The sequence below is a fragment of the Bos javanicus genome, chromosome 11, assembly GCF_032452875.1.
Source record: "Bos javanicus breed banteng chromosome 11, ARS-OSU_banteng_1.0, whole genome shotgun sequence".
NCBI classification, from domain to species: domain Eukaryota; kingdom Metazoa; phylum Chordata; class Mammalia; order Artiodactyla; family Bovidae; genus Bos; species Bos javanicus.
Genome location: NC_083878.1, coordinates 22,545,470 through 22,564,488, shown reverse-complemented (window position 1 = coordinate 22,564,488; position 19,019 = coordinate 22,545,470). Strand labels below are relative to the sequence as shown.

General features: G+C 41.0%; 1 protein-coding gene across 16 annotated transcripts in view; it reads left to right on the top strand.

Annotated features, from left to right (window-relative positions):
* SLC8A1 (solute carrier family 8 member A1) overlaps positions 1–18,454 on the top strand; it is a 447,518-nt gene extending 429,064 nt beyond the window's left edge. For 15 of the 16 annotated variants that reach the window (XM_061432164.1, XM_061432168.1, XM_061432177.1 and 12 more), the window contains one exon: positions 15,131–18,454. In XM_061432164.1, coding sequence (XP_061288148.1) covers positions 15,131–15,507 — 377 coding nt within the window. In that variant the 3' untranslated portion in view covers positions 15,508–18,454. The remainder of the gene's footprint in view (positions 1–15,130) is intronic. The other variant, XM_061432167.1, reaches the window with a different exon arrangement.
* The last annotated feature ends 565 nt before the right edge of the window (positions 18,455–19,019 follow it).

The window sequence follows — 19,019 nt, the reverse complement described above, 5'->3', positions numbered from 1 at the left end:
CTGGTGTGCTGCTGCTGCCCACCCGGGGCTCCTCCTCAGCATGGGTCACCTTTGTGACCACAGTCTGGTCCTCCCCCTCTTCCTGGCTGCCCCAGATCCAGTACTACACTGTGGTGTGCAGTAAGCAGGGCCAGATCACTTGCTCAGTTCAGGCTGGGAAGTGGAACGAGACAGTCTTTGGCAACCTAGTAACCTCCAGGGCAGACCTCTCTCTGCCCTGCTTCGAGAGCTAGTCAGCACATGTGCAGTGTCCAGGCTTCTCCAGCCTTTCCATCGGACCCAGTTCCTCCAGCCAGGCAAGGGGGTCTCTCTCCTCTGCATAGATCCCCAGGATCTGGGATGTCCAGTCTGTGGCTTGACCTACTCACTCCATAGGTCTACTCTTGTCATCTTCCTTTTCCCCTGAGGCCCTTTCTAAGGGCCCAGGTCTAGAACCAGTCACTTGTCTTCTCTCCCTGCCAGAGTATGTATGTATCTTTCTTACAGCCTTGGTTGTAAAGGGGTTCTTCTGCCAGTTTCCAGTTCATTTTAAGTGAGAATTATTAATTTGGAGAAAGTGAGTTCCATGTCCTCTTATTCCATCTTGATCTCCTGTGTTTCAAATTTTAAAATTATAGAATATGTAAATAAATTGCACAAAAATATGTATACAAAGACAAATATTTACCCACCACTTTTTAATGGAATCATACTAGACATTGTTATATAACCTGCTTTTTCTCTTAGTGGTGCATCATGAAAATTTTTCTGTTAGTGTATCATTACATCATGATTTTAACAATTGCACAATATTATGTTATATGAAATTACAATTTATTTTACTGAAATTGCAAGAAATTCAGTTGTTTCTAATTTTTCTCTAACATAAAATCTCTGCTCTAAACATCCCTATACATGAACTTTCACATTTGTAAAGTTAATTCTAAATTCCCAGAAGTAGAATTGCTTGACCAAAGATGTTATGGATTTTTAACTTTTGATTGACACATGCCATTTTGTACTATGTGATTCATAGGAATGAGTTAATGAGAGAAATGTTACACCAAGTCAAGGCAAGAGGAATCAGAAATGGGACAATTATCAGAACTTTTTAGAACCCCCTTAGGTCTCACCTGCTGCCTCCAGGGCTGGGCTGAAGTTGTGTGCACTGACCTTTAACGTTTATTGAGTTGCCTCCCTTTGCCTAGGTTGGGAAGATCCCCTGGAGAAGGGATCAGCTACCCACTCCAGTATTCTGGCCTAGAGAATTCCATGGACTGTATAGTCCATGGGGTCGCAAAGAGTCAGACATGACTAAGTGACTTTCACTTTCCATTTGCCTACTTTTAATAGTTTTTCGTGTTCTCCTGAGCTTGTAATACACAAAGCAGCCTCTTCAAAAAGAGAATTTCTCTGTGGAATAAATAGCTTGGTAGACACCCACAGGGTAAAAACACAGGTTGTGGTCGTCAGTGTATTGTCTAGAGCCTCAGACTTAGAATCACACCAAAAGCCATCTAACAGGGAGTTTCCTTTGTGACTCATTAAGGCTACCTGGAGGTGAGAGCGAGGATTTCTGTTTTCATCTTTTCCCAGGTTTTTCTTTCAGATCCTTCTCAGCTATATCTAGCTCTAGTGATACTTGGGGGACCTTGAGCTTTACCATCTCTAAAGTAGGACTTGAGAAGAGGAGGGAGAGGATTTGAGAAGTCTCAGATAAGAGATGGATGTTCCCAAAATAGAACAAAGCGCAGGAGAAAGAACCAGGTTTCAAATGCAAGGAAGATTGGGAGAGAGAAGCAAACTGGGGGACACTATTTTGTGCAGGGCAGTTCGGAACTGTTTTTGAGGCAAAAAGGGAGTTTCAGGTGTATCTTTCTCTTAACAGACTAGCATGGCTCAGGAAAGTGACAGTTAATTCAGCTTTTTTGTTTTAGTCCCAGATCTGCCCTTCTCTTTTTTCTTTGGAAAATGTTGCTTCACTAAATCTTACCATTTTTTTTTTTTACCCTCAAGGGCATGGTGTCACCAAAGGCTTATTATGAAAGTAAGAGAATTATGACTCAAAATTAAAAAAATTTTAATTATTTAACATAGATTCATTCAAACCCATTTTTATGTACTTTTGTAGACAGTGTAAATGTAATGCTGGGAGAAGCCAGGAATATAAGGAGTTTAAAAAAGTGTTTTATCAGTCATTGACCTCTCAAAATGATCAGCTGTTTTAACATTATGTATTTACAATCATAGTTGAACATAATTGTTTCTGTACACTTTCTTTGAACTCTTTGTCCATGTTCAAGTTTAAAGTATGTCAGTTATCTAGTCCTTATCAACCCACCCCCTCCCCCCGCCAGACTTGTGGTTAAGAACATTCACTCCAGCTAGAGTCACACCTTTTTGGTCTGAATCCTAGCTTCACCTCTTGTTACTGGCTGTGTAACTGTGGTCAAATTTCTTATACTCTGGGCTTCAGTTTTCACATCTGTTATATGGGGATAATAATAGTACCCACATTAAAGGGTTGTTTGTGGATTAAATGAGGATCTATGTATGTGTAGTGCCTCACCTAGGAAGCCACATAAATGTTAACTATTGTTTTCCTTATCTCTTCTATCATTTCTGAACATCAAGGACAGAACCACATTTTCCTATAATCCTATATAAGGTCTGATGCTGCTGCTGCTGCTAAGTCGCTTCAGTCGTGTCCGACTCAGTGCGACCCCATAGACGGCAGCCCACCAGGCTCCCCCATCCCTAGGATTCTCCAGGCTAGAGTACTGGAGTGGGATATAAGGTCTATTACCCATAAATCACCTTGCTGAAGGAAACCATAATAAAAGATTTTAATACCATCCACATATCCTTTATTATTACCAGAACAAAGATTTCCAGAATATAATAACACTTAGCATTTGTTATACCTACCAATTTCCAGACACCACACTATGCCTTTTTGCATCACTTCTTTTAATCATCAGCCAAATAAATGAGGACTTGTATTTTCCCATTTTTACAGGTGAGGTTTTAGAGGCTTAGAGAAGTTGTGCTGAGGTCACATGGCCAGTGCATGGCAAATGGAAGTAATAAGTAAGTAGAGTAAGTAAAGTAAGCCAGGTCTTACTTAAGTTTGGGGTTTTCCTGGTGCTTCAAACAGTAAAGAATCTGCCTAAAATGCGGTAGACCTGGGTTCAATTCCTGGGTCAGGAAGATCTCCTGGAGAAGGGAATGGAAACTCACTCCAGTATTCTTGCCTGGAGAATTCCCTGGACAGAAGAGCCTGGTGGGCTACAGTCCATGGGGTAGCAAAGAGTCAGACATGACTAACACTTTCACTTATTTAAGTTTAGGCTCCTTACTGCCATAATTAGATATATTATGCTAACCAGATGGAGAAGGCAATGGCACCCCACTCCAGTACTCTTGCCTGGAGAATCCCAGGGACAGCGGAGCCTGGCGGGCTGCCATCTATGGGGTAGCAGAGTCGGACATAACTGAAGCGACTTAGCAGCAGCAGCAGCATGCTGACCAGTTACTAGGACTGGTATTCTTCAGTAGCAATAGTCGTTACCAAAGTAACACAGGCTCAGGTGCCCAAATTGGCCACTCATAGTGGCCTCAGCTTACTAAATATCTCCATGCTAAGTGGAACCATTATCTCACATGCACCAACTGGAAACTGTCAGATAATTATGTTCATCATCCAGCTGCTGGTTGACCAGCGCAAGGAGACTTCCTTTAAGTCATTCAACCTTGTAACCCCTTACTTGATCAGACACACATTGGAATGTCCACCACTATCATCTGCATCAACCTTTTTATTTGGGTGAGCAAACAAGCAGAACTCTCAGGGTACCCAGCATACATAATCTGATCCACTCCAGAACCATATTAATGCAGGTATTGCCTGGAGAATTCCATGGACAGAATTCTGAGACACCCCGGAGAAGGCAACGGCACCCCACTCCAGTGTTCTTGCCTGGAGAATCCCATGGACGGAGGAGCCTGGTAGGCTGCAGTCCATGGGGTCTCTAAGAGTCGGACACAACTGAGCGACTTCACTTTCACTTTCCACTTTCACGCATTGGAGAAGGAAATGGCAACCCACTCAAATGTTCTTGCCTGGAAAATCCCAGGGATGGCAGAGCCTGGTGTGCTGCCATCTATGGGGTCACACAGAGTTGGACATGACTGAAGCAACTTAGCAACAGCAGCAAGAGACAGCCAGGTTAGAACACAACTTATTTGCTCTACAACCAGCTAGTTGGTTCAGGGTTCTTTTCAGGACTGAGAGTGAGAAGGCAACACTGACTGAGAAATTCAAGAGCCCCATCTCAGGGAAACCAAGAGTTCTTTGGAAGGTTCAAAATGCTTCTATTAACATCAAGAATTAGAATCAGAGACTTTAGAAAATTTTAGCAAATGCCATGAAGCTAGGAGCTTGAAGAAGGAAGGGGAAACTTGAACCCACTGTTGAACATTCATGAACATTGTTCTGAAAAATAATCCTATTATGGAACTGTATGTTCCCAGTATGTGTATGTGGAGTGTTAACCATTTCCTTTTGTGAACATGTATCAAATTACAGTTTGGAAAGCAAATTAAATAGTACTGCTGGTTGTTGTTCGTTCTCTTCTCTGCCTTGTGTTCCCTGAAGAATAGACACAATATTTCTCTATTTTAATTAGAATTAATCTTTCTTTGAACTTGAAATATACCAGGATTTCAGATACATCATAGGAAAACTAAGTTCCAGGGGTAACCCTGCAAAGTGCAAACGTTCAAGTTAACAATATCAAAGTGAAAAGTAATTTATCCAGTAACAAAATGTTGATTTTTAAATTCTTTATTTTATATTGGAATATAGTTGATTAACAGTGTTTCAGGTGTACAGCAAAGGGATTCAGTTATGTATTTATTCTTTTTCAAATTCTTTTTCCATTTAGGTTATTACAGAATATTGAGCCAAGTTCCATATGCTATATAGTAGGTCCTTGTTGGTTATCTAGCACTGTGTATATGTCAGTCCCAAACTGCCAACTTATCCCTCCCTGCCACCCTTCCCCTTTGGTAACCATAAGTTTGTTTTCTGTTTTGTAAATAAGTTCATTTGTATTTTTTCTTTTTTTAGATTCTGAATACAAGCAATATCATATGATATGTGTCTATCTCTGACTTACTTCATTTAGTATGATAATCTCCAGGCCCATCCATGTTGCTGCAAGTGGCATTATGTCATTCTTTTTCGTGGCTGAGTAATATTCCATTGTATGTACATGCTACATCTTCTTTATCTGTTCCTCCATCAACGGACATTTAGTTTGCTTCCGTTTCTTGGCTATTGTAAATAGTGCTGCAATGTACACTGGGGTGCATGTATCCTTTTGAACCATGGCTTTCTCTGCATATATGCCCAGGGGTGGGATTGCTAGATCATTTGGTAGCTCTATATTTAGTTTTTTAGGGAATCTCCATATGTTTCTGCATAGCGGCTGTACCAATTTACATTCCCACCCATAGGGTGGAAGGGTTCCCTTTTCTACAAACTCGCCAGCATTTTTTGGTTTGTAGATGTTTTGATGATGACCATTCTGTCTGGTGTAAAGTGATATCTTAATGTGCTTTTGATTTGCATTTCTCTAATAATTAGCCATGTTGAGTATCTTTTCATGTGCCTCTTGGCCATCTGTATGTCTTCTTTGGATAAATGTCTACTTAGATCTTCTGCCCATTTTTTGATTAGGTTGTTTGTTTTTTTATATTGAGCTGCATGAGCTGTTTATAAATTTTCAATATTAATCCCATGTCAGTTACATCATTTGTAAATATTTTCTTCCATTATGTGGGCTTTTCATTTTGTTTTGCACATGGCTGTGCAACAGCTTTTAAATTTAATTAGGTCCCATTTGTTTATTTTTGGTTTTGTTTCCATTACTCTGGGAGATAGTTTGAAAAAATATTGCTGTGATTTATGTCAAAGAGTGTTCTGCCTATGTTTTCCTCTAGAAGTTTTATAGCATCCAATCTTACATTTAGCTCTTTAATGCATTTTGAGTTTATTTTTGTATATAGTGGTAAAAAATGATCTAATTTCAGTTTTGTACATGTGGCTGTCCAGTTTTCTCAGCATCATTTATTGAAGAGACTGTCTTTCTACATTGTATAATCTTATCTCCTTTGACATAGATTAATTGACCACAGTTGCATGGGTTTATTTCTGGGCTTTCTATCCTGTTCTGTTGGTATATACTTGTTTTTGTGTGCAGTACCATACTGTATTGATTACTGTAGATTTGAAGCATAGTCTGAAGTCAAGGAACCTGATTCCACCAGCTCCATTTTTCTTAAGATTGCTTTGGCTTTCGGGTCTTTTGTGTCCCCATCAGATTTTAAGACTTTTTGTTCTAGTTCCATGTAAATAAATGCTATTGATAATTTGATAGGGATTTCATTGACTATGTAGATTACCTTGAATAATATAGTCATTTTCACACTATTGATTCTTCTAATACAAGAACATGGTATATCTTTCCATCTGTGTCATCTTCCATTTCTTTCGGCATCTTATAGTTTTTGGAGTACAAGCATTTTGCATCCTTAGATAGGTTTATTTCTAGATATTTTATTCTTTTTGATGTTATGGTAAATGGGACTATTTAATTCCCCTTTCTGGTCTTTTGTTGTTAGTGTATAGAAATGCAAGAGATTTCTGTACTTTGTGTATCCTCCAACTTCACTATTTATTGATGAGCTGCAGTAGTTTTCTGGTAGCATCTTTAGGATTTTCTATGTCTACTATCATTTCATCTGCCAACAGTGAAGGTCTTCCTTCTTTTCTAATTTGTATTCTTTTTATTTTTCTTCTCTGATTGCCATGGCTAGGACTTCCAAAACTATGTTGAATAAAACTGCAAGCGTGCACATCCTGATCTTATTTCTAATCTTAGAGGAAATGCTTTCAGCTTTTTACCATTGAGTATGATGTTCATTGTATGTTTGTCATATATGACCTTTATTATGTTGAAGTACATTCCTTCTATGCCCAATTTCTGGAAAGTTTTTATCACAAATGAGTGTTGGATTTTGTCAAAAGCTTTTTCTGTATCTATCGATATGACCGTATGGTTTTTATATTTCAATTTGTTGATGGGGTAGTTCACCCTAGTTAGTCTGTGGATATTGAAAAAATCTTTGCATCTCTGGGATAAATCCCATTTGATCATGGTATATGATCCTCTTAATGTTTTGTTGGATTTGATTTGCTAGTATTTTGTTTAGGATTTTTGTATCTATGTTCATCAGTGATATTGGCCTGAATTTTTGTGTGTGTGGTATCTTCATCTGGTTTCAGTATCAGAGTGATGGTGACATCATAGAATGAGTTTGGAAGTGCTCCTTCCTCTGCAATTTTCTGGAAGGGTATCAAAGGTTATGTGTTAACTCTGCTCTAAATGTTTGATAGAATTTGCCTGTGAAGACATCTGGTCCTGGACTTTTGTTGGGAATTTAATCACAGTTTCCATTTTAGTGCTTGTAATTAGTCTGTTCATATTTTCTATTTCTTCCTGGTTCAGTCTTCGGAGATTGTACCTAATTTTTTCATTTCTTCTAGGTTGTCCAATTTATTGGTGTATTGTTGCTTGTAATAGTCGCATGATCCTTTGTATTTATGTGGCTTCCATTGTAACTTCTTTTTCATTTCTAATTTTATTGATTTGAGCCCTCTCCCTTTTTTCTTGATGATTTTGGCTAAAAGGTTTCTCAATTTTGTTCATCTTCTTAGAGAACCAGCTTTTAGTTTCTTTGATCTTTGCTATTGTTTGTCTTTATTTCTGCTCCGATATTTATGATTTCTTTCCTTCTACTAACTTTGGGTTTTGTTTGTCCTTCTTTCTCTAGTTGCTTTAGGTGTAAGGATAGGTTTGAGACTTTTCTTTAGAAACAAGAACTTTAGAACTGAATTCAGGAAACAGAACTTCTAACCATTATTCATGTTATTGTTGGAATCAACTTCTTGACTCAGCCATGCTTTTCTTGCCTGTAAAATAGGCATAATCATGACAATTTAGGGAGCTCGTAAGAGGATTAAGTAATATGGATTTCAGAGTGCTTTGTAAACTGAAAGTTGGTATAAAATGCAGGAAGTTATTATTTACACTGAAATCAACTCTCAAAATGTCAAAAGGAATAGAAACCATCAGAAAATGAGAATGAAAACTTTTATGACCAGAAAGGGAATTTTTTTCTTAGTTTATCATGTAGTTCCCCTGTGTGCTAGGCATAAATAATATTTATGTATTCTATATTATCTTTTATCTCATTTAGGTTATATCATTCAGTGATTTGAAGTGATTTTGCCTTCCCCCAAGCTGGGTATAACTGAGTTTTGTCTGTCTGGTGGCCAGGACCATGTCAAGGGGTTTAGCAGGCAGCTACATGCTCAGGAAGACTTTAGGCATGCTGTCTGCTGCTGAGTAGGGGGTGTGTGCCTACCATGTTGGGTATTTGGCCTGAGGTGTCCTAGAACGGGATCCTGTTGAGTGGGGCCAGGTCTCGGTGAGAGATGGTGGTCTGCCCTGAGGGCTCACACCAGTGAGCACTCCCCAGAACTGCTAGTGTCTTTGTTCCCTAGTGAGCCATAGCTGCCTCTACCTCCGCTGAAGGAGACCCTCCAGTACTAGCAGGTGGGTCTGGCCCAGGCTCTCACTGCTTTTTTCACTGGGTCCTGGTGCACACAGACCTTGTGTGCACCCTCCAAGAGTGGAGTTTCTTCTTCCCCCAGTCTTGTGGAAGTCCTGTGATCAAACACTGCTGGCCTTCAAAGCCAGACTTTCGGGAGGCTCCACCCCTGTTGCCAGACCATCAGGCTGGGAACGCTGATGTGGAACTTAGAACTTTCACTCCTGTGGGAGAACTTCTGTGATATAATTATTTTCCAGTCTTTGGCTCACACCACCCCTCCCCCAGTGGGCATGGGATTTGATTTTATCACAACCGTGCCCTCCTACCATCAGAGTAATGGACTTCCTTCTTTGTCTTTGGATGTAGGATATCTTTTTTGTTAGAGCCCAGCATTTTTTTGTTGATAGTTGTTCAGCAGTTAATTGTGATTTTGGTGTTTTCCTAAGAAGAGGTGAGCTCATATCCTTCTTACTCTGCCATCTTGCCTCCATCCTGAATCCCCACAACATAGATTTTGTTGACCTACATGTGTTTTCTCGACTAATACAGGGAAGGTACCACTGTCCTTACACAGAGAGTGAATCGAAGGCTCTGCATAGTTGGTTAGTGGGTCTCAGTCTAGTTGGAGAGCTTTAATGAATGTCAGTGCTCAGGCTGCATTCTAGACCAAGGGAACAGAAACCCAGAGTGGAGCTCACAATCTGGTATTTTTCCGAAGCTACCCTGGTGATAAAAATGAGTAGAAGCAGGTGTTCTGACCTGCCAACAGGAGTCCTCTTGAACTTGTGACTTACCTCTTTTCTTCTCTTCTAAAAGTCAGTGTCATTGTGTCCATTTCTTTTTCAGGGACAAATTTTTATGGCTAGAAATTTTAAGTGTTTTTCCCTTTGTCAGTTTTTATAATTCCTCTAACTGGTCAAACATCAATCAAACATCAGTAATTCCCTGATCTCTTAAACTTCACTTGGATGCCAAACAAGGTTTCTTTTCATACGAACCAGTGAGGTGAGTGTGTGTATGTAAGTAAGAAGTTTGGGTTTCATATTTATGGGGATAAATAAATATTACAAAGGCAAAAACTTGTTTAAAGTCCTTAGTGACAGAGGAATTAGTACATAAGTAAAATTTCCATTTGAATTCTCCTTTGATTCACCCTCTGTGTAAGGACAGTGGTACCTTCCCTGTGTTAGTCGAGAAAACACATGTAGGTCAACAAAATTGACGTTGTGAGGATTCAGGATGGAGGCAAGATGGCAGAGTAAGAAGGATGTGAAACAAAAAGAGTGAAACAGAAAGTACACAGAAGAGAGGAAAGAATAGAGGAATATATGTGTTGTTTAAGCAAGGATGTCTTTCAGTCACTAGTAAAATTAGGGCCATAAACCAGATCTCTAGTGTCTTTTTATGACTTAGAAAGTGAAAGTCACTCAGTCAAGTCTGACTCTTTGCAATCCTATGGACTATAGCCCTCCAGGCTTCTCTGTCCATGGAATTCTCCAGGCAAGAATACTAGAGTGGATTGCCATTCCTTTCACTGGGGAATCTTCTTGACCCAGGGATCAAACCTGGGTCTCCTGCATTGCAGGGGGATGCTTTACCATCTGAACCACAAAGGCAGCCCTTTTATGACTTAGGTTATATGGAATTTTCAAATAAAAATCTCTGATTTTAGGAATAATTTTATGTTCTACCACATTTTTAAATACCTAGGACTGTAAAGTTAATATGTCTTTAAAGGGTGTTATAACTCCCCAGAAGTTTAGAATCATTATAGTAACTCAGAATTCTGGACCACTTATGGATTCTCTTGGGATCTGGCTCTGGTGTATTATAAAAATAATTACTAATATTGAGCACTCATTAAGTACTAGGCCCTGTTCTTGTTCATGTTAACTCATTTCCTTCACAACCATATAAAGTAGGTAAACTTCTTACGTGGCAAGTGAAACAGCCAGAATTCAACTAATTTTAAGGAAATTTCCCTCGTTCCTTGGCCTTTCATAGTTGCCATGCTTGAGCTGGGTTTTTTAAAAGAGAGCACAGCACAAGTAGAGGATGGGGGACTTCATGCCAGGCTGCCCCAGCACCTCCATCAAACTCACCCAAGCATTTATAAAAATGCATATCCCTGTGTCTTTTTCTCAGAGAGTCTGATTAATTGGGTGGACGGTAGAGCCCCAAATCTTTAAAAACACAAAACAAGGATCTCCCTGCATTTTCAGTCCACACTTGATTGACATTAAGCAGTATCTAAAACAGTCCTCCCTGCCACCAGCTATTCCATGGCTACACTCATATAGTCACGTACATGATTTGAAGTCAATAACCGTGCCAACATTTCTTAACTCTTTTTAAGAGCTCAATGACTGTGCTGTGTGGTTTAACTTCACAAATATTGGCACAGTTTCATCACTGGCAAAATCTTCAGGTCTAGACATCACTTTGAATATTTCATTAGGTCATTTATTCTTTTAAAAGGAGATATTGTCATCACTAGTCAGGTTTAAGGGTAGACATGTATAGACTCCTGCAAAAAAGAAAACCCCACCAAAATCATTTATCTGAATTGAGTATTGTGATATATTCTATGTACCACCCAACAGTAAAGTTAGGAAACCAGAACCCCTGAGTACACACAGATAGAAGAGCCCAGAATGTCCACTTGATGAGACTTCTGTCACTACTATGAGGAGGCTCTGAGCCCCTCATGTTGTCAATAATTCACGGGTGCTGGGAGACAGCAACCCTGCCTCCATAAGCAGGCTGGACTTCAGTCAGAATCACTGTCAGCGTCAGTTCCTGAGCACAGACCGCTTGAGAGTTGAACAGCTGGCCCCCAGCATATGCTAAGAGTCAAGGCAAAGATAAATCATTTCAGGGTGGAACTATACAAAACACAGAAACCCTTCATGTGACCTGCAGGGTTGTGAGAACTATCCCTTTTACAGAAGAAATGTTTAAAGCTTAGTCTGTAGGTAGTGATAAAGTTGGAGAAATTCAGTTAAAAAAATGATTTCTGGAAGAAAGGGGAGTGTGTTGACATAGTCCTGCGTATTGACCAAGTGACTTGGCAAAGGCCAGATGCAGAGAACAATCATGTCCTGACTCTGTAATGTGTGGTTTAATTCCAGCCACACTGCCTCCCAAACATATCTTTCCTGTTAGTGATTCACGGTTACAGGGACCAAGGAGGCAGAATCAAAAGTCTAAAACTCTACAATTAACTTTAAATGTATTAGAATTCAAGGTGAGAATTAGAAATAAAAATTCCTATTATGTAGGTATAGTTATAAACCCATATATAAGTTATCATTAACAATTAGTTTGTAGCAGTCACAGTGGATATCTGACTCCTTTGGTTTGTATTTAACAGTCTAAGTTCTGAATATGCCTGTTCTGTGGCAACAGTTCTTGTTTGGATATCACCCCCGGGAATGGCATTTGCATGGCTTTTGCCTTGTTCAGCCACAAACGGGTCTTGGGCTTGGCATTCAGGGCCAGGCTTGGCTGGACCTCATCTACAGTCTGTGGTATGCCACTCTGTGCGCTAAGCAGTGATGAGAGAAGGTGGTTTGGGGAGATTCCATCACACTTCATTTGGAAAACAGAGTTGTCTCTGTTGAAATTAAAGCTAATAGTTTGGATTTACATATGTTTCTACAATTTTCTTATACAGCTTTTGAATTGCAAAACAAAGATCTGATGTATAATTCCAGTAAGTAAAACCTACCTGGCTCAGAGGCCCAAACATGTTTCATTTATGTGATATAAGCTAATCACTTGGGTTGCTAACGTTCAGAGGCATTTATAAACAGGAACCTATTATTATTAGGACTCTGCTGCGCTATTCACATTAATGAGCTATTGAAAAAATGACTTGAGTGAGAAGAAATCCCTGCAGACCCAGGAAGGCCCAGTAAAATCTTTGATTTTGTGCCTCATTCACTTCTGGCACAGCAGCAGAGATGCTGTCGAATGGAGATGGGGCACCGAGGAAGCCTAGAGTGCCACATACTATGTGCCAAGGGAGGTAAGCAGGCCAAGGATGCCAGGTCCCCATCCCTGCAGCATGGCAGAGGGGGCAAGAGAGGAAGGCGAAGGCCCCGCAGCACTAGCCACCACCAGCAGACATGTCAGCACAGAATACCATCTCGAGTGTTCCTCGGCAGTAGCTGAGCTGTAAGGGGCTGTCTCCCCCCTTGGACTCTGTTCATTTACATTCCTTGTTCAGCTGTCTGTCCTTGAAAATTAAAAGCCAAGTGACTTTTTTTTTTTTTTTTTGAGGCTGCTGCTGTGGCAGTTCCTAATAATTCTTAATAATGAACTGCAAGAGACGAAGATTTGTCTCACTCGGCTTTCACTCGCCGGCCTCCGTGATGATCCTGATTCAGGCTGCAGTGTGTGATCTCAAGTGTACCATGTAGCACTGGTCCAGCAGGACAGGATAGCCAGCTGCCTACACCTCCTTCTTAGTTCTCACCGGTACAGGAAAGAGTACTCTGCGGAAACCTGTCTCAAGTTTTCTGAGTGGAAGGAACGGGACAGCCTGAAAGGGACTGAGAAGAGGAAAATGTGAGCCTTCCTAGGAGAGAAAGCAAGGTGTAGGCTGAGAATGGCTCTGAAATCAAACATTTAGTTTCAGAATCCTTGCTCTATTGACAGACACCCTGTCCAATAGGCAGACTATCACAACATCACTGTTTCCCAGATTGTAAAAATGGAATAATAATGTCTACTCTACAAGGCTTAGATTGAGGGTTCAGTGAAAATATCCATGTAACTATGGCTGATTCACATTGTTATATGGCAGACACCAGCACAACATTGTAAAGCAATTATCCACCCGTTAAAAACTAAAAACATATCTATGTAATATGGGTAGCACGGAGTAAGAAGTCTGCCTCTTTATAAAACGTAGGTCAGAATCTATCTGTGGGTCCATCCCACAGACCCTCAAGGTTAACCAGTTCCCTTTCAGAAAGAGACACTGCAGATTCAGTAGCCTCTGAGAAGCCTAAATAACCTCTCTCCGATGGTAAAGCACAAGAATCTACAGGCTTATGTAAGCAAACACGCTTTATGTATCATCCCCATTGGAGCTTGGGCTTCCCAGGTGGCACTTGTGATAAAGGACCCACCTGCCATTGCAGGAGATGTAAGAGACATGGGTTTGATCCCTGAGTTGGGAAGATCTTCTGGAGGACACCTGGCAGCCCACTCCAGTATTCTTGTCTGGAGAATCCCATGGTCAGAGGAGCCTGGAGGGCTCCAGTCCATAGGGTCGCAAAGAATCAGACATAACTGAGCGACTTAGTACACACACTGTTGGAGTAGCAACAGAGTGGAGAAAGCCATCCAGATATCACACACCTACACATATTCTTAGACCATGATACCCTGTAGTAATAGCATACCTGCCACTGCTGGTTTTGCGAATGTGAGTGCAATTTGACAGTTATTAATATTTATTCTAAATTGACTGTGCAACATATTTTGCAGAGGTAGCTGAAAGGACTTTGATATCAGTAACTCAGTGATCATATGAAAAGGAAGTTGAATATCTTACAGGTCCTGTTACATTATTAATAAAGGGAGCTATTTCAGATCCATCCTCACCTCACCTTTTAATAAACAGATCTGGGCAGCTCCATTCATGTTGTCTTCCCAAAACAACAAAAATAGCTACCCTTGCTTTGTACCAGAAACATAAGCATTTTACATTTAATAGCTCAATTTTAACAAAAGCACTCTAAAGTGAGCATTACTATCCTCATTTCACAGATTAGGAAATTGAATCTCTAAAAATTAACTGCCTGGGGTCACATACTCACTTGCAAAGGAAGAATTTGAAACCCTCTGGCTTAAATGAGCACTAAACCCTTGTGCTCTGTTCACCAAGTCTAAGTCAGTTTTGTCCTACTCCTTGTAGAGAAAGAAAATGTGTGAATTCCCTAGCCTCAGAGAAAAGATGCATTCATGATTATTGGTAAACAAAGAGTTTTGAGGCTGCCCATTAGGACGCCAGGCACAGGGAAAGGTGAGATAATACAATGAACAAGCATTTTCTGAAGGCAGAAGGCCTGAGCTCAGGCCTTAATGTGGCTTCTTCCTTGCTGCGTGATTTTGCACCCATTTACTTATCCTCTCTGAGCCCACCATCCTTACCTCTCGAGTTTACTACCCTCGTAGAATTGTTACCATCAACAAAGAACTGTGGTATCTGTGGGGAAAAGGACTTGACCAAAGTCGCCTATAACTCGCCCACCACCAAGCCCTCGAATCCTGTTACCTAGGGATCCTCTCGTTCTGACGATCCAGACTGGGACTTGAGCGAACAAAGCTCTGTCCTGGTCTCAGGGTTTCCACCGAAGGCTTGATTCCAGAGTACACGGCTGCAGCTTCCAGCACTCCACAGACAGACCTCTGTAAGTGGCTAATTGCGCCTTGTCTTTTTTTTCTTCCTCCTCAGACACATTTGCAAGCAAAGTGGCCGCCACCCAGGACCAGTATGCGGACGCATCCATAGGTAACGTCACAGGCAGCAACGCGGTGAACGTCTTCCTGGGCATCGGTGTGGCCTGGTCCATCGCCGCCATCTACCACGCGGCCAACGGGGAACAGTTCAAAGTGTCCCCTGGCACGCTAGCTTTTTCTGTCACTCTCTTCACCATTTTTGCTTTCATCAATGTGGGGGTGCTGCTGTATCGGCGGAGGCCAGAAATTGGAGGTGAGCTGGGTGGGCCCCGGACTGCCAAGCTCCTCACATCCTGCCTCTTTGTGCTCCTGTGGCTCTTGTACATTTTCTTCTCCTCCCTGGAGGCCTACTGCCACATAAAAGGCTTCTAAAGGAACAATCAGATGTAGTAAATTTATATATATATATACATATATATATATACATAAAAATTATGTATAATGAACAGAGGAAACTGGCATTTGTCATGTCCACCCACCTGCTGATGGAATCCAGCTTCAAGAGCAGACTCTGTACTAGGGCCGGAGAGAGAAGGCATCACCTCCCGTTCCCAGGGGCGTCGTCTTGTTGAACCAGGCATGGAGGCAGGGCCATCTTTGCAGCTCAGCCCAGAAGGGCTGTGTTCTCCCCGGGTTCATAAATCCTTAAGTCTTTGATTTGTTTTCTGTTTTTGCTTGTTTTGGGTCGGGGTTGGGAGGTGGTTGATGTTAGGGTTTGGTTTTGGTTTTGCAGGGGGAAGATCAGGGTTTGTGGTTCTCTTGTGGGAGGTGATGTCCAATCTCAATGGTAAAAATGGAAATCAGGAAGATGACTCTCCCTTTGCCCAAAAACTTTAAAAATTATTTTGGAGTAAGAAAGGAAACGGGCATGGAAGAAGAAAGAAGCATGTCTTCACCATATTACTAAATTTCATGCTTATCTCTGGAGTGGGAGCAGAGGTGAAGCTCCCTCCAAGAAGAAACAGGGGAGCTGGAATGGAGCCAAGAAGAGTCATGGTTCTAGATACAGTCTGATGTTTAAAGATACTAGGCCTGGCACCCTTGTTCAACAGGTACAAAAACAACATGCCTAGATTCCCAGGAACGCACAAAGTCCTTTCTTATCTCTTCAGCGCTGGACTGTGATTAGCAAGGCCCTGATTCTGATGTTCTACACCCGCTGATTCCCCAGCCCTCCCATCCCAAACCCCTTCTCCTGCCCTTTACCCCTCGTACAAACAGGAAGAATAACTCCATTCAAAAAGCACACCATCCTTTCCCATTCGCATCAGTCTGTGCCCCATGTTGCTATTGCCTGGGATTGTCCATCAGTTCTGTTTTCCAAGGCACCTGTGGCCTGCACACTCCTGTTCCAGTCATGATGGAACATTTGCTCCTCTTTCATCTGCCTGTTTGGGAATGTTGTTGTGATACCTGTTACACAGTGCATGGATGAAAAATACAACAAAACAAAGCGTATCTGTATATAGTAGAGTATAGCATATACTGTTCTCCCATTTGGCGACATTGATTGGACATTGAAGACGTGAGTGAGTTTTCTTTTCACCTGAGTTGTAACTTTTGTGTTGTTATTGAGTTTGATTAGGGATAAAAGGAGAAAATGGCTTATTGTTCATGGATCTGCACGTTCATTTCTAAGAAACAATAACTGTTACGTGGGAGTTAAAGCTATTGAGAGGACAGCGGGCACACGACAAAGTATCTTCAAGGAAAATTAGCCGCGTGGTGCATATCAAAGCCTTGAAAACTCACCTGTTGGTTCAGGAAGGCCAAGGAGAAGGGCTGTGTAGAGAAGGGGATACGTTAGATGTGCCTGGGCTCTGAAAGCCTCCGTTCCTGGAACACCCCTGCCCCAAAAGTATTTATTTCACATCTGCTCTGTCTGGCACAGACGGTAGATAGTGCTGGTTTGTTCATTTTATTTTTTTATGTAAAAGGCTATTCAGAGCCCCATTTTTTTCACTGTCCAGACCCCTCTGATAGTATCTGCAGTTCCTGAGGAGAAAAGAAGCCACAGTGAGCAACAGGCCTTTCAAAGTGTGTCTTCTCTACGGAGGGCTGAGGAGGAAGTGATTAAATGAGATGATTAGTGCCTCTCCTAGGACTGCTCTGGGAGGTTTTTAATCCTGGAAACGGAATGGCTCTATTTCACAATATCAAAGAGCATGATAAACCCAACATTCCAAAGCTGTGAGTCCACAAATGAGGAAAAATGGAATGACTTAGGTCCCCTCTCAGACATTTCTCTATCCATAAAGAATCCCAGGCCGGAGACACCCCTAAGCCCTCTGTGTTGTTTCAGAGATACATAACTGATAATAATCTTCATTTCTTATTTTCTCTTCTTCCACTTAGTAATCACAATCACTCATCATGTAATAAAAACACTGGCTGACTGAATGAATAAGGAAATGCTGAGTGCCCACCCAATCTGCCCAGTGCTATGCTAGGACTTGGGGACTAACCATGGACCAGACAGCCCAGATCCCGATCCTGAGGGGGTTCACAGTTAACCCCTGAGTAACAGTTAACACAGCCATGTGGAAACAATTTGATCTTACAAGAAAAACACAATTGCTGAAATTCTCTTGCCTAGATGTCTAAGATTTTCTTGAACTGAGAGAGTATAAGGCATATGGAAGGGGCAGCAGTCTGTGTATCCTGAGCCAGTCTTGCAGATCTGTACACCTTTCCATTTTAAACCAAGTAAGGAAATCCTGCTGATGACCCAGCTGTCTGAGAAATCCCAATTAATCCCAATTTTTGTCTTCAGCTGATCTTTGTTGGACAGCAGTACTTTTCCATGCCCCCTGCAGCTCTAATTTCTCACATCTCCTGGAGCCTCAGCCCTGACCTGTCATGGCCCAGCGCACTGGTGGCATAATCCTAACCCATTTTTTTCTGGAGATTTATTTAATGAAAAGCTAGCCTAGAAACACCAAGTAAATAGTCAAGAGAGATGAGTTGTTTAAACATTAGAAAGACTTTGCACTTCTTTCTAGCTATATTTGGAATGTTAATAATCCCATAGCAAATTTTCACAGAGGATGTTAAGAAATCTTTACCATTGGTCAATTTCAATTTCAAAGCTTTTTGGTTTGTTTGCTTTTTAAATTTTCATGTTATAGGGAAAATACGATTCTAGTTGTTCAGGGTTGTTTTAGTAATTATAGTCATGTAAAATTATTTCCTTTTGTTTGATTATTGTGTGTGTATTGTGCACAGCTTAGCGGGGGAGGTGCACTAATTGTGCTGTTCCTTATAAATGGTACACATTATTGACACAGACAAATAAAGTTTCTAATGATTTCTGATTTAATCACTAGTGATCCAGCATATTCTGTACGGAATGTTTTCTCTCTTCTCATTGTCATCTACTTCATCTTTTGTTTTCATGTTTTGAAGAAATAAAGACCCAAAAGGTATTATTGTGCCATTGGTATCCTCATCCACAAGAAAGAACATAGATGCCCAGGAACCACCTTACAAATGTCAACCCTTGGTCATGCGTTGTCTGCTTTTAATGTCCCAAGGGAGCACAGTGTCTGACTGCTGAGATAAATGATACCTTATTCATCTAATTGTCTTTAAATTTTTCTTTAGAATTCCTCATTATATTCATATATGGTCATGCATGAAACACTTTCGTATGTGAAGGTAATTTTCTTGGATCAACAATTAGTATGTATCCTGGGACCCAATCTTTGGTTTAACACAAAATAAGCAGCCAACATTTACTACTGTAACAGTAAAAGGGATAATTCAATGACCAGACTAGCCTTGACTATTGAGCAACTATTCAGCACAATGCTGTGGCCCAATGATTCTAATCTCTTATAAGCTAATTCTGTTCTTTCAAAGGTTCCAGTTCAAGCCTTCTACCA